Here is a 14,959-nt window from a genome sequence, read left to right as displayed (position 1 = left end):
TTAAACTCGCTAAACCAATTGTAAATAGTGGCACGAGATGGGGCTTCATTAAGAAATGCTAATCGCAGCCTATCATAGCTTTGTTGTTGAGTAAGCCCACAACGAAAGTAAAAAAAAAACATTGACCGATATTTTTCTCGCGTTAGGTTCAATTTCACGTGTAACAAGAGATTTAGATTCGCAGCCAATTCACAAAAACAAATGTCAAATTAATGTAATATACTACATTAGGTTACCAAAGAGTTCTAAAATTGAAATTAAAAAATATATTAGCAATGTTTCTAACTGGCCAGTTCTAAACATTTTCAGTGTTACCCACATATAAGACTAAGAAAGCCTAAGTGAGCAACTTCTCCAGCCAAAGTGCAATATAAATATGTAGTGCTTTACAAGATATATGCTTAGAAGTCTCTAATTTCTGAAATGCGAACACCTTTTCATCACGGTATTATCACCGCACTATCACTAACACTAGGACACGTACCGCATGGGCCCCCTGTACTACCAAACCGGAGTCCGGTCCCGGGTGGCTTCTCCTGAAGCCACTGCGAAACCAGCTGCTGGCTCCGCGCCGTCTCCTGATCTTTATGACCCTAATAACCTATCCACTACCTGTCTTGAGCATATTCTGAGAACTATTATTATCATAAAAAGTACATTACTGTTTTGTTGAATGCAACCATGACCTAGGTTAAGTATAATTGTTATAAAATGCAACAGTACCTCAGTAATTTGATAGCTACTTATTATCATCGTTGACGTCTTTCACAGTAGGTCAATACGCTATCTACCATGTGATATTTTGCTGAAATGGCATTCCATATATTGTATATGATATTATATTATTTATAGTTTTTCAATTTATAAAATGAATAGGTACATCTTAGCTATATTTACTTCATTATTTAATGTATAGTTTCGACAATGTATGTTATACAATAGAACTGTCATACGAAACATAGCCTCTGTTTTGTATGCTTAAAGGAATTTGTCCAGTATATAACAACCAGTCCAGCCATAAGTTCTGTTACAAATGCAGTTCTTTTAATGAAGCAAAGTAATATTATTAAAATTTATACCTACATATTTATAAATATGCTATTCGAAATTACCACCTTTGGCTTTTATTCACACTTTAATCTGTTTACACGAATCTCCATAGATTTACGCACTGTTTCCTAAGGAAATTTCGCCACTGTTTGTTCCAAAGATTTTTAAGAGACTCAATGTCATATCGTTTAGAGCCCTATGTCCTCTAAAACTGACCATAGGTTGAAATCTAAAGCTCAATCTTTTAGAGGGGCTAGATGGGGACCAGTCTTCAGCTCTTATAAAGTCCGGAACGTTGGTTTCAAGCTAGGCTTGCGGAGTTCGTGCTTTGTGCACCAGCAGTGGGATATTTTTCCACGGCGCCGATCTTCAGGAAAGACGGAGAAAAACGCGAACGCGATCAACTGACCGCCTGAGTCCCGCTATTCCCGGATAGCTTGAAGTACCAAAATGTACGATTCCTGGATCATCGGGGTACTTTGAATAATCTTATCTTTACTCTATATTCCACTCGCGATTGAATATAAGCAAAATAATGATTTTTTTTATCTCAAAAACTTCCATTTTAGCCATTTCAAAGTTTGGTTTTAAGTTGTATGTAATGTCTGCTATACGTATATATATATTTGCTTGCCAAAGAAAATGTATCACATCATTACTACTTTTGAACACCCCTCATAAAATATATGTCAATCAAATATTTAAAAATTGTTACTTTAATAGCGACAGACTATAACCACTTTGTCAACCGTTTTGTTTTTCAAATCTATTCAATGACTCCTGTTGAACATTATGTATTGCTAGGTTGCTATTCTCATTCTAGTTGACGTTTCTTAACTAATGTGTAATTATTGTAACTGAAAGATTACGTTGAGGCGTTTAAAGATGTAATTTTATATTGAGCTGATGAGACTTTTAGGATTAAAATTATTGTCTGTATTAAACCTATAGTAGATGTTTAAAATTCCTATCTGAAAAATCTAATCATATCACCCATATCTTTGAAGTCGTGACACAAAAACTTATTACGAGTATATCACGGAAATGTGATATAATAATTATAATTTTATATATAAACAAGTGTTTTCGCCGTATAATATAGTACAAACTTGTAGGTACTTTGAATACCAATTAGTATGGAACTAATTAAACATTAAACTGATAGGCATATTTTCGTCTTTTTAACACTGTTGTTTTGTTTTTATATCGAGTTAAGAAGCGAAGAATAACACACGCCTACGGTGAGCCTGCACGTGCCTCCAACTTATTACATAAAAAAAACTTTTTTTATGTAATCAGACAGGTAAAATGTTAATATTTAATTATAAATGGTATTTTTTTCAATAGGAGCAATGCTATTAGCAATAGCGTATACTCATTTTATTGCTTTATTTATTATCCTACTCTAAGTTTCATGAAGATCTGAGCTTGAGATTCTGCTTCAATTATACGAAATGAAAATGATTCTGTGGAGGTCAGGACATTAGCAAAGGCCCTAAAATTCGCAGTTCCGAGTCGTAGTTATACCCTTATGAACGTTTATCAATACGTTATACATTAAATTATAATTTCAACATTTTATTTTCCCTCCTTTTTCTTCGCAACATAGTTGCCGAAATATCATGAAGATCCACAGTTTTTGTGAAAAAGATGTAAAAATCTCAAGAGATATCAAGCCGTTGATACTAGCTCAAAAATTTATCAACGCTTCCTCATAAAAAAAAAGTGGAGGAGAGTTTAGTCCACATGTACATATGTACCCCCTCAAAGGCCGGCAACGCACCTAAAAGTGGGTGTCTATGGGCTGCGCAGACTGCCCTTTTTGGTGGTCCCGCAAGCTCGTTTGCCCCCCTATTATATAAAAAAAATGTACATTATGCTACCTTAATGATGAAATAATTTTGAATTTAGTAAATTCAACAAAGAAATGCCCAGTTTAAGAATATATCTAATTGAATCATATGCTTTAGATTTTGTAATAATGTGCAGAACAGTGCATTATCTGAGTTTTATCGTTCTTGCGATATAGAGAAAAAAATAAAGGATATTATATATTGTCTATCTATATCGATCTCAGGGCCCTCATTGTAGGATATCATATTTTATTTTCGTATGAATAGAATATTTAACTAATAGTTTTGGTGTAATACTAATAATTTTGAACTACTATGTTGTTGGGTCTGTTGGGTATTTAAACTTATTAGTTTTTAGTTAATCGGCTATACATATCATCATTTCATTTATGACTTATGTCTATAAATTCACATAATATATCCTTTTTAAAAATCAATGTTCATCGACATATTTACAAAACTTGGCTTGATCATCAATCCGAAGCACAAGGATCGTCTAACGAGCACGGCACCAACTTAAAAAAAAACCTTAAATATTAATACACATTTTATATAAATAAAAGAATATTACAATTTTGTATATATTATTTATTATTATCTATGTAAATCAATACAAGTAATACGTTTTTTCTATTTTCTAGTCGTATATTTTTGTTTTAATGGAATTTATGATCTCAATTTGATGGAATGGAAAAACGGGTTTCTTATTTACAAACCTTGTACTTTCGCGATAATATTATTCCCACCGATACTTTAAATAAATATAATGTAAATTACACCAAAGTTTTATGTTGCGTATAATAATATCAATGAAATAATAATAATACTAATTTATATTATTATATGTTGGTTATTAGAGTTTCGTATGTTAATTAGCATTATTGAATCAAGTGTCTTCATAGTATAATTTAGCACAAGAATAAACGTTTAATATTAATTACTATGGAAATATTTAGTGCATTAAATTGATAGAGTATACTTTATTTTTTTGCAAAACAACGGTGTTTTTCACAACTCTTTTGAAAACCCAAAATAGGTAAAATGCTTATTTATATCCAATTTATACTAAAAAATTACCCCCAATGTTCATTTTTTCTAGATTGTATACCTTGCATAATTGAAAAACACTATAACTATGGATTTGTTGAGCTTTTTTCTTGCCTCCGTGTTACTTTTTCTTATAACAATTCTGGTTTATATCTATTGCTACAACCGATTAAATTATTGGAGACGAAAAGGTGTACCACAGTTAACCGACACCGATAAAATATTTGGGGATTTCAAAAGGGGAATTTTATTCCGATCCCCTCCAGGATACCACTTTGGTGAACTTTACCACCGAATGCCTAAAGATGTACCATATGTTGGTTTTTACATCTTCCATAAGCCCTGCCTTCTCTTAAGAGACCCAGAAATAATAAAGCAGATACTTGTTAAGGACTTTCACAATTTCTCTAACCGACACTTCTCGGGATCACAGCAAAGAGACAGTTCAGGAATGAGAAATTTGTTTGGGCTAGTAAATCCCGGGTGGCGATACTTGAGAAGAAAGATATCTCCCACGTTTACTAGAAAGAATTTGAAGCATATGCTTACACTGATGATTGACGCTGGTAAACCGATGATGGAGTTTCTTAATAAGAATATAAACGATAAAGAAAAAAAAATAATTGATGCACAGGATATCAATTATAGATACACGGCAGATCTCATTGCCAATGTTGCGTTGGGTTTTAAAGCAGATTCTTTTAACTGTCCTGAATCGGATTACACAAAATACTGTAAGTTACCTATAACAGTATGACAGATAGTCTCATGTAGTGCAAATTTTGAAGCAGAATTTTACTTATATGCTAAATTGAATGGGATTTTTAGTTATGGACTTCTTTCACTCGTTTAAGCGGATGATCGCTGTGTTTATCGTATTCTTTGTACCTGAACTGGTCACCGTTGTCGGCCCTCGTGTACTGTATGACGCAACATTTGTACAGAACATATTTTGGAAAGTTTTTGAATCAAGAGAAAAGAGTGGTAACAAGAGAGGAGACATTATCGATACACTAATAGAATTAAAAAATAGTACCCAGGATCCAGTTTATAGTAAGCATTTTATTTTTTTGGTCGCCCACGAATCTGTCATTTTTTAACGTGATGTAAATAAAGTAGTAACTCAAAAGAGATTGCTAACATTAAAAATGCAATGCAATGCAGGCATTAAACTATCGTAAAATCATATCAAATATCACCTTCATAGCATTTGTAATAATTTAAAATACTCTATGTACAGAATATTAAAAGCTATAATATAAAAAATGCGAAGTCCCTAATCAAAAATTTTCTACTTCCACTGCAAGTGTTCAGTAAGTAATATTGTATATCAATGTATCTTTCAGAATTTGAAGGAGATAATCTATTTGCCCAGTCTTCTACATTTTTCTCTGGTTTTCAAACCAGTTCTCACGTCTGTGCATTCACTCTTATGGAGTTGGCTAAGAGTAAGGAATGTCAAGATCGTGCTCGAGATTGTATCAAGGAAGCGGTCGCAAAGTATGGGTGGACGCTTGAAGGTTTCAATGAGATGAAATACATGGAACAGGTAATATCAGAAGGCGTCAGGATGCATCCATCGGTTCCCATACTTGATCGCTACACTCTAGACGATTATAAGGTACGTACATTAAAATAGTAGTAGTCTCCTTGTGTTTTTTATGTGACCAACAATAAATCAGGAAGAAATTCTGACTTCTGTACCTGTATTCTTGATATTTTTTCTTCATAGAGTGATAAGCCTTCTTTACCTGATGTCGTCGAAATTTGTGTCTGAAACAGGCTGGTTTCTTCATATATTAAATACAACATGATGAATATTTTTATAGTTAATATTTATTGTTTATTGTGTATAGATACCAAACACTGACCTGACTATCGAGAAGGGAACTCCAATTTATATTTCTTTATATGGTTTGCATCGTGACTCAGAATTTTTCGAGAATCCCGATGTATTTGATCCAGACCGCTTTAGTAAAGAGAAAAAAATGCATGAAAACTATCTTCCTTTTGGCACTGGACCCAGGAAATGTGTTGGTATGAATAATGATTTTTAATATGATTATAGGAATAATAATAATAGTATAAATTATAGTATTAAATATAATTTAAATATTTACATATATCTCTATAATATAAGATGCATGTAATAAAATCACAGATTTAGACATATATTTGCGTTGCCGCTAAAATGGGAAAGAGAAAAATATTGGACGCGAATCTAACTAAATTTGTAAAATATTTAATTAGATTCGCGATATCATTTTTATATATGATATCAAATTTATGAATATAAACAAGACATACGTTTACAATAGTTCAATTTTAATGTACAAATTATTTAATATAAATGTATCCTTTACACAAAAATCAGATACAAAATATTCATTAAGAAATATTGATAAATTATGTTAATTACAACTTGCTTAGTTATAATCTCGTATAATTAACAAAGCTTGTTTAATAATACGAGATCTTATTACCTGTTACAATATTGAATATATAAAAGTTTTTATTTATGTTTTATTTATAGGTATGAAAGCTGGAAGGTTGTTCGTGAAGGTGGTAATATCTATGATCTTATCAGAATATGAAGTGTACCTCCAACCTTCAGAGAAAATAAATTTGGACAAACGAGCTACGTTTACGACTGCTGAAAATGGCATTAATATGACATTTACTAAAATTTAATAAAGAAATTAGAAACTATTCATAACTTTTACTGATATTTCCCATATGCATTTCGTAACTACATGTCTTCATAAATTTAATTGAAACTTTTGAGCTTTACTATAATGGTTAAAAAATCTTTTGAGGACTAGTCGGCTTGTATCCGGCGTAGAATTGTTTAGGATAGCGAGGCGAAATGGCGACACTTGCAGGAGGCCTTCGTCGATAGTCAAGCAGTTAGTGGGTTCGAAAAGTGAGTTACAGAATCGCAGGGCAGTACTCCAATTCGTTACTGAAACTCAAAATATCGTTATTCATATAGGTAAACAAGTACACTTATGAACGTCAAAAAAAAAGTTAAATTAACATACTGAATACAAATGTTTCCTCTTTATAATAATAATATAGATAGATAGATAGCTGTTTATCATATTACGCGAATTATCAAAACAAAACTTCGTCATATAATGTTTGACCTTCGTTTTGTATAGCATAATTTATCAAATATATTTATATAAATCATCCACAGACTTAAAGATGTCACGGATGGATAATTTAGTTGTACTCGTATATATAGCGTTAAAGTCTAGGTAAAAGTAACACCTGCTAATAATACTGGTGACCACTATACTAATAACCTCAAGAGATATGTCCACTTCTCTTTGTATATAGCCAAAATGTCGCATTGTATATTATACATAGTAATCTCATCTATTCCTAGTTCACGAGAATGCAGTGATAATCCCGATAAAGAGGATTTACTAAAAGCTATGGCGGATATTGTGCATGTGCACTTTCTATGCTAAATTAGGCTCACAATATTGCCATCTGAAGCACTTTTAATAGTATAAATGATTTGTTTCACAAAGTCATTTTGTGATGGTTTTAATTTTTATCTGCAGTTAATACTTGATTAAAACAAAACCGCTCCATGCCTACTTTAAACTTAAATAGTTTATCGGATTGTTTATACTGTTGTAACATTCTTACACATTTACAAAGCAAAATTAGAATTATTTCGGTCGGTACAGCATTTCTTCAGAGCGTAACATCTGCAGCGTCGGTCTCCCCACTCAAAGGTTCCTTTCGTCTGGTTCCTACCTGCTCGTGTACCATTCTGCGGGGTTAAGGCAGCGAACTTTTCTGAAAAATATGAATACGAGGAAGCCTGGCATCGCAGATTGATCGTAAGTGAACGATTTATCTAAAAATTTCTTTAGAGTTGTCCACTCTCTAAGGAGTACTTTTCAAGCTATAGATTTCAAATATTAACTATTAATTTTATTATTAGTTTTATTCTTTTTGAAATCTCGCGAGAGCGACCGCCGATGCGAAAACCGCTGTGTGAGTTCGAAAAGTGAGTTACAGAATCGCAGGGCAGGAAGCGTTTTTCCGAAACGCACGTGCCTTGGACATTCGAACAATGGAGGAATGTCCTGTTCTCCGACGACACCCGAGTGTGCCTGTACACCAACGACATGCATAAGAGAGTCTACAGGCGACCAGGGGAGCGTTTCACAGCAGCCTGCACCGTGAAAACCGTCGGTTATGGAGGAGAATCCTGCATGTTCTAGGGCGGCATCTCTATCAACGGCAAGACAGACCTCGTGTGCGTCTCCAGAGCTGGAGGTGGTCGCAGCCAGGGGTCTCTGACTGCTCATCTGTATATCACCGATTTTGGAGGAGCATGTGGTCCCATATGCTGATTTTGTCGGTGCCAACTTCGAGTACATGCACGACAAGGCCCGGTGCCACACAGTCTTGATTGTCAAGGTAGTCCTTGTCAATCAAGTTGTCCTACGTCGAGTTGGCATCAAAGTTAAGGACTGGCCAGCAAGAAGCCCCGACCTCAATTTTATCGAGCACCTGTGGGACGAGCTGAAACGGCGAGTTCGGGCCCGTGATCCAGCTGCTGCCACTCTCGATGAGCTTCGAGATGCCGTCATCGAGGAGTGGGACAACATTCCCCAGGAACACGTCGTGACGCTCATCAGGTCCATGACTGACCGCTTGGACGCTGCTCGGAGGCAAGACTATGTTTTGTATTGTTCCTTTTCTTTGTAATTTTGATCAGAATACACATTGTTTCACATTTTTCCAGAATTTTCTTTTTAAATGGACCCCCATGTGGCCAAATGTGAAATTCTGTAATAATCTTAGTACTAATAAGGTAAAATGAAATAATTGTATTATTTGTATTCATGTCTATGATAATAAAAGCCTTTTGTTAAACTTTATCTAATTTAACTTTATTTAACCAATTTCTGTAAAGTTGCATATAGTAGATCATTTTTTGAAAAGTAACGTCATAAAGAAGTTTCACTTCTTTCGTGTGTACACTAGTACACGCACACATGTTTTTTTTACTCTATATTAACCACTCGCGATTGAATATAAGCAAAATAATGAAATGTTAATATTTTTTTATCGCGAGGAATTCCATTTTAGCCTTTTTAAAAGTAACTTCGAACAAAATGGAAGTGATTGCTTTTTTGCTTTTATTATAATATGTACCTAATGTGTGGCATACGTGCCAGTATATATTTTTTTGCTTTCCAAAATAAATGTATCGCATTATCACTATTTTTTTGAACGCCCCTCATAGAATATATGTCAATCAAATATTTTAAAATTGATACTTTAATAGCGACAGATTACAACAGCTTTGTTAACCGACCAACCGTTATGTTTTTCAAATCTATTCAATGACTCCTGTTAAACATTCTGTATTGCTAGGTTGCTATTCTCATTTTAGTTGACGTTTCTTAACTAATAGTAATAACTAAGCATTATGTTGAGGCGTGTAAAGATATAATTTCATATTGAGCTGATGATGCTTTTAGGACTAAATTTATTATCTGTAAAACTTATCGTAGAAGATCTACTATAAACTTCCTATCTGAAAATTCTAATCGTTACACCCAAGTCTTTCAGTCTGTTAATAAAAACCCATATCTTTGAAGTCGTAACACTAAAACTTATTATAATATCAAGGAATTATAATTTTATATGTTATTAGAGTTTCGAATTTTAATTAGCGTCGTTGAAACAAGTGTCTTCGCTTATAATATAGTACAAACGTGTTGGTATTTTTCAATAGCAATTAGTATAGAAATAATTAAACATTAAATTGTTAGACGTATGTTTTCGTCTTTTCAACACGATTCGTCGTTACAACAACATCGAGTTAAGAAGGGAAGAAAAACACACGTCTACGGTGAGCCTGCGCGTGTCTCCAACTTTTTACATAAAAAAATCTTTTTTTTATGTAATCAGAAAGGTAAAATGTTTTAATGTTGCATATAATTATATCAATGAAATAATAATAATAATACTAATTTATATTATATGTTGTTGGTTATTAGAGTTTCGTATGTTAATTAGCATTATAAAAATCAAGTGTCTTCATAGTATAATTTAGAACAAGTATATACGTTTAATATTAATTATTTTTGAAATATTTGATGCATTAAATTGATAGCTAGAATTTAGCGTCACTTTACTAACACCGTTGTTTTGCAAAAACATTTTCGTTTTCCAACTTATTTTATGATAGAGACAACTCTTTTTAAAACCCAAAATAGGTAATATGCTATTATTTAATTATAAATAAGCTCCAATTTATACTAAGACTACTTATTTTTTCTAGATTGTATACCTCGCTTATTTGAAAACACTATAAATATGGATATCTTGAGTTTTTTTCTTACCTCCGTGTTACTTTTTCTTATAACAATTCTTCTTTATATCTATTGCTATAACCGATTAAATTATTGGAGACGAAAAGGTGTACCACAGTTAACCGACACCGATAAAATATTTGGGGATTTCAAAAGGGGAATTTTATTCCGATCCCCTCCAGGTTACCACTTTGGTGAACTTTACCACCGAATGCCTAAAGATGTACCATATGTTGGTTTTTACATCTTCCATAAGCCCTGCCTTCTCTTAAGAGACCCAGAAATAATAAAGCAGATATTTGTTAAGGACTTTCACAATTTCTCTAACCGACACTTCTCGGGATCACAGCAAAAAGACAGTTCAGGAATGAGAAATTTGTTTGGGCTAGTAAATCCCGGGTGGCGATACTTGAGGAGAAAGATATCTCCCACGTTTACTAGAAAGAATTTGAAGCAAATGCTTACACTGATGATTGATGCCGGAAAACCGATGATGGAGTTTTTTGATAAGAATATTAACGATAAAGAAAAAAACAAATTTGATGCACAGGACATCAATTATAGATACACGGCAGATCTTATTGCCAATATTGCGTTGGGTTTTAAAGCAGATTCTTTTAACTGTCCTGAATCTGATTACACAAAATACTGTAAGTTAACTATTATAACAGATAGTCTCATGTAGTGCAAATTTTGAAGGAGAATTTTTGATTATATTATGCTAAATTGAATGGTATTTTTAGTTCTGGACTTCTTTCACTCGTTTAAGCGGATGATCGCTGTGTTTATCGTATTCTTTGTACCTGAACTGGTCACCGTTGTCGGCCCTTGTGTACTGTATGACACAACTTTTGTACAGAACATATTTTGGAAAGTTTTTGAATCAAGAGAAAAGAGTGGTAACAAGAGAGGAGACTTTATTGATACACTAATAGAATTAAAAAATAGTACCCAGGATCCAGTTTATAGTAAGCATTTTATTTTTTTGGTCGCCCACGAATGTGTTATTTTTTAACGTGATGTAAATAAAGTAGTAACTCAAAAGAGATTGCTAACATTAAAAATTCAATGCAATGCAGGCATTAAACTATCGTAAAATCATATCAAATATCACCTTCATAGCATTTGTAATAATTTAAAATACTCTATGTACAGAATATTAAAAGCTATAATATAAAAAATGCGAAGTCCCTAATCAAAAATTTTCTACTTCCACTGCAAGTGTTCAGTAAGTAATATTGTATATCGATGTATCTTTCAGAATTTGAAGGAGATAATCTATTTGCTCAGTCTTCTACATTTTTCTCTGGTTTTCAAACTAGTTCGCAAGCCTGTGCATTCACTCTTATGGAGTTGGCTAAGAGTAAGGAATGTCAAGATCGTGCGCGTGATTGTATCAAGAAAGCGGTCGCAAAGTATGGATGGACGTTTGAAGGTTTCGATGAGATGAAATACATGGAACAGGTAATATCAGAAGGCGTCAGGATGCATCCATCGGCTCCTATACTTGATCGCTACACCCTAGACGATTATAAGGTACGTTGAAAAGTCTTTTAAGTTGTATATCTTCTTGTGTTTTTATGTGAGCAACAATAAATCAATAAGAAATTCTGAATTCTGTACCTGTGCCCTTGATATTTTTTCTTCATAGAGTGATAAGCCTTCTTTACCTGATATCGTTGAATTTTGTGTCTAAAACAGACTGGTTTCTTCATGTATTAAAAACAATATGTTGAATTTTTTATAGTTAATATTAACTGTTTATTGTGTATAGATACCAAACACAGATCTGACTATCGAGAAGGGAACTCCAATTTATATTTCTTTATATGGTTTGCATCGTGACTCAGATTTTTTTGAGAATCCTGATGTATTTGATCCAGACCGCTTCAGTAAAGAGAAAAAAATACACGAAAACTATCTTCCTTTTGGCACTGGACCCAGAAAATGTGTTGGTATGAATAATGATTTTTAAAATGATTTTGGGAATAAAAATAATTTAAATTTAAATTAAATATAATATATTATATAAATACAACGTACAACGTCCAATCGTTTGGAATCGTATCGTCCACGATGTGGAACCAGCTGCTCGCTGAAGAATTTTTGAAACCTACACAATATAATTAAAATTAGTATTAAATAATTCAAGTAGAAAAAATCACTATTTTTTAAGTTTTTTATTCGCGTCAGTCTGACCGAATCGTTAATAATTAAGCTTTAGACGTTTCGCAAAATCAAACCTTGATGTATTGACTTAAGGTCCAATTCCACATGTATCAATGTATCTGAGGACAGGCAAATGAATTAAAACCGTAACTTTTTAGCACGAAGGTTTATAATCCTTTAAAAAAACATCCGTCTTACGAATTTGTCCTGACGCGAGTTTAACATATTTTACCCATTCCAAAAAAGTGTACAACGCCGCTACAGAAGTTTTCACTTCAAAAATCCAGTATAAATATAATTTGTATGCACTTAATGAAATAATATATATCCCCTGAATACCTGAATCATTTCCAACGACAACCACTACGCACGTCCGTTATTTTATACAGTTTATTACTTATTTTAAAGCATTGTACAATGTTTTGTATGACTGCTGCCTCCTGAACTGTAAATATTTAAATGCGTTGCGATGCTTGCGGTTCGATAAAATGCGTGAAAAATACAAATCTGCATAATTCCATTTTTGTTTAAACAATACTATATACAACGGAATAATAGTTTTAGAAAAACCTTTTTTAATTATACATCTTACTTACAGTTACAATTTTGAATTAATAAAAAGTTTTTATATATGTTTAATTTATAGGTATTAAAGCTGGAAGGTTGTTCGTGAAGGTGGTAATATCTATGATCTTATCAGAATATGAAGTGTACCTCCAACCTTCAGAGAAAATAAATTTGGACAAACGAGCTACGTTTACGACTGCTGAAAATGGCATTAATATGACATTTACTAAAATTTAATAAAGAAATTAGAAACTATTCATAACTTTTACTGATATTTCCCATATGCATTTCGTAACTACATGTCTTCATAAATTTAATTGAAACTTTTGAGCTTTACTATAATGGTTAAAAAATCTATTGAGGACTAGTCGGCTTGTATCCGGCGTAGAATTGTTTAGGATAGCGAGGCGAAATGGCGACACTTGCAGGAGACCTTCGTTGATAGTCAAGCAGTTAATGGGTTATAACGATAATAGTAATATGTAATTAATTATTATATTACTTTTGTATTGTTATTTTATACTATCACAAGATATCGCTTTTTTTGTAGATATTGATATGCTCTTTAATATTGTGATTTTTTTTGTTCTATCATCAATAGTTTTCGCAGCGCATGCTATGAAAGATATTTTATATGCATTTTTTTAAACCTTGGGTAACATTATTGTAGTTTTAGAAGGGATCCCTATATTTTCTTCCAATTACAAGAGCCTATATAATCAGTGATAATGTAGCTACAAATGGTGAAAGACTTTTTAAAATCAGTCCAGTACTGTTTGAGCCAATTTGTTACAAACATACTCAATACAAATCTTTCCTCTTTATAATATTAGTATAGATAGATAGCTGTTTATCATATTACATGAATTATGAAAACAAAACTTCGTCATATAATGTTGACCTTCGTATTGTATAGCATAATTTATCAAATATTCATTATATCAATCATTCACAGAGTAAAAGATGTCGTATATACAGCTTTAAAGTCTAGGTAAAAGTAACACCTGCTAATAATACCTACTGGTTACCACTATACAAATAACCACAAGAGATATGTCCACTTTTCTTTGTATAAAGCCAAAATGTCGCATTGTATATTATACATAGTAATCTCATCTATTCCTAGTACACGAGAATGCGGTGATAATCCCGATAAAATGGATTTACTAAAAGCTATGGCGAATATTGTGCATGTGCACTTTCAATGCTAAATTAGGCTCACAATATCTGAAGCACTTATTTATATTTATTTATTTAGTTATTAAGCTTACGACATCACACACAGTACTAAATCTACTAATTATTTTACAAAATCTTACATCTAAAATGTATGACAATTAAAGTAAACATAAGTTTCACTAAAAAAAAATAGAAATGCAAAATAGCACTGTTTTAAGTATAAATGATTTGTTTCAGAAAGTCATTTTGTAATGGTTTTAATTACAATCTGCAGTTAATACTTCAATACAAAACCCACATCATGGGATAGTTTATACTGTTGTAAACATTATCTCACATTTCCAAAGCGTAAATCGTATTATTTCGGTCGCTACAGCATTTCTTCACAGCGTAACATGTGCCGGGTCGGTCTCCCCGCTCAGAGGTTCCTACCTGCACGTGTACCGTCCTGCGGGGTTCAGGCAGCGAACTTTGCAGAAAATTATTAATACGAGGAAGCTAGATGGACCGGGCATCGCAGATTGATCTCAAAATTTCCTTAGAGGTGTCCAATCTCTAAGGAATAATTTTCAAGCTTTCGATTTCAAATATTAACAACTATTAAATGTTTTTTTAACATTTTTTTTTAATTCTCCCATTTTTTCACGAAAAACGGTTGAAAAAAATCCTAAACTCGATAATTTTATTTTAAACCGCCTCCATTGTGTCAAATTATCAAAACTCCATAGGCCGATAGCAGCTTTC

The 14,959-nt window shown here is 32.7% G+C and overlaps 1 protein-coding gene across 3 annotated transcripts; it reads left to right on the top strand.

The window, feature by feature from the left end:
* The first annotated feature begins 4,038 nt into the window (after positions 1–4,038).
* Positions 4,039–13,291, top strand: LOC125060321 (cytochrome P450 6k1-like). Of its 3 annotated transcripts, XM_047665176.1 has the most exons (6): positions 9,669–9,900; positions 10,270–10,950; positions 11,044–11,268; positions 11,562–11,836; positions 12,075–12,255; positions 13,116–13,291. In XM_047665176.1, exons 1-6 carry the CDS (start codon positions 9,762–9,764, stop codon positions 13,271–13,273), a joined length of 1,659 nt encoding a protein of 552 aa, XP_047521132.1. In that variant the 5' UTR covers positions 9,669–9,761; the 3' UTR covers positions 13,274–13,291. The 3 variants fall into 3 exon arrangements, with proteins under 3 accessions (XP_047521133.1, XP_047521134.1, XP_047521132.1); XM_047665177.1 differs by lacking the exons at positions 9,669–9,900; positions 10,270–10,950; positions 11,044–11,268; ... (1 more) ...; positions 12,075–12,255; positions 13,116–13,291 and adding exons at positions 4,039–4,684; positions 4,779–5,003; positions 5,297–5,571; positions 5,807–5,987; positions 6,484–6,659; XM_047665178.1 differs by lacking the exons at positions 9,669–9,900; positions 10,270–10,950 and adding an exon at positions 4,114–4,684.
* Positions 13,292–14,959: the final 1,668 nt, after the last annotated feature.

The sequence above is a fragment of the Pieris napi genome, chromosome 21 (assembly GCF_905475465.1).
Source record: "Pieris napi chromosome 21, ilPieNapi1.2, whole genome shotgun sequence".
NCBI classification, from domain to species: domain Eukaryota; kingdom Metazoa; phylum Arthropoda; class Insecta; order Lepidoptera; family Pieridae; genus Pieris; species Pieris napi.
This window is presented reverse-complemented; position numbering and strand designations above follow the sequence as displayed.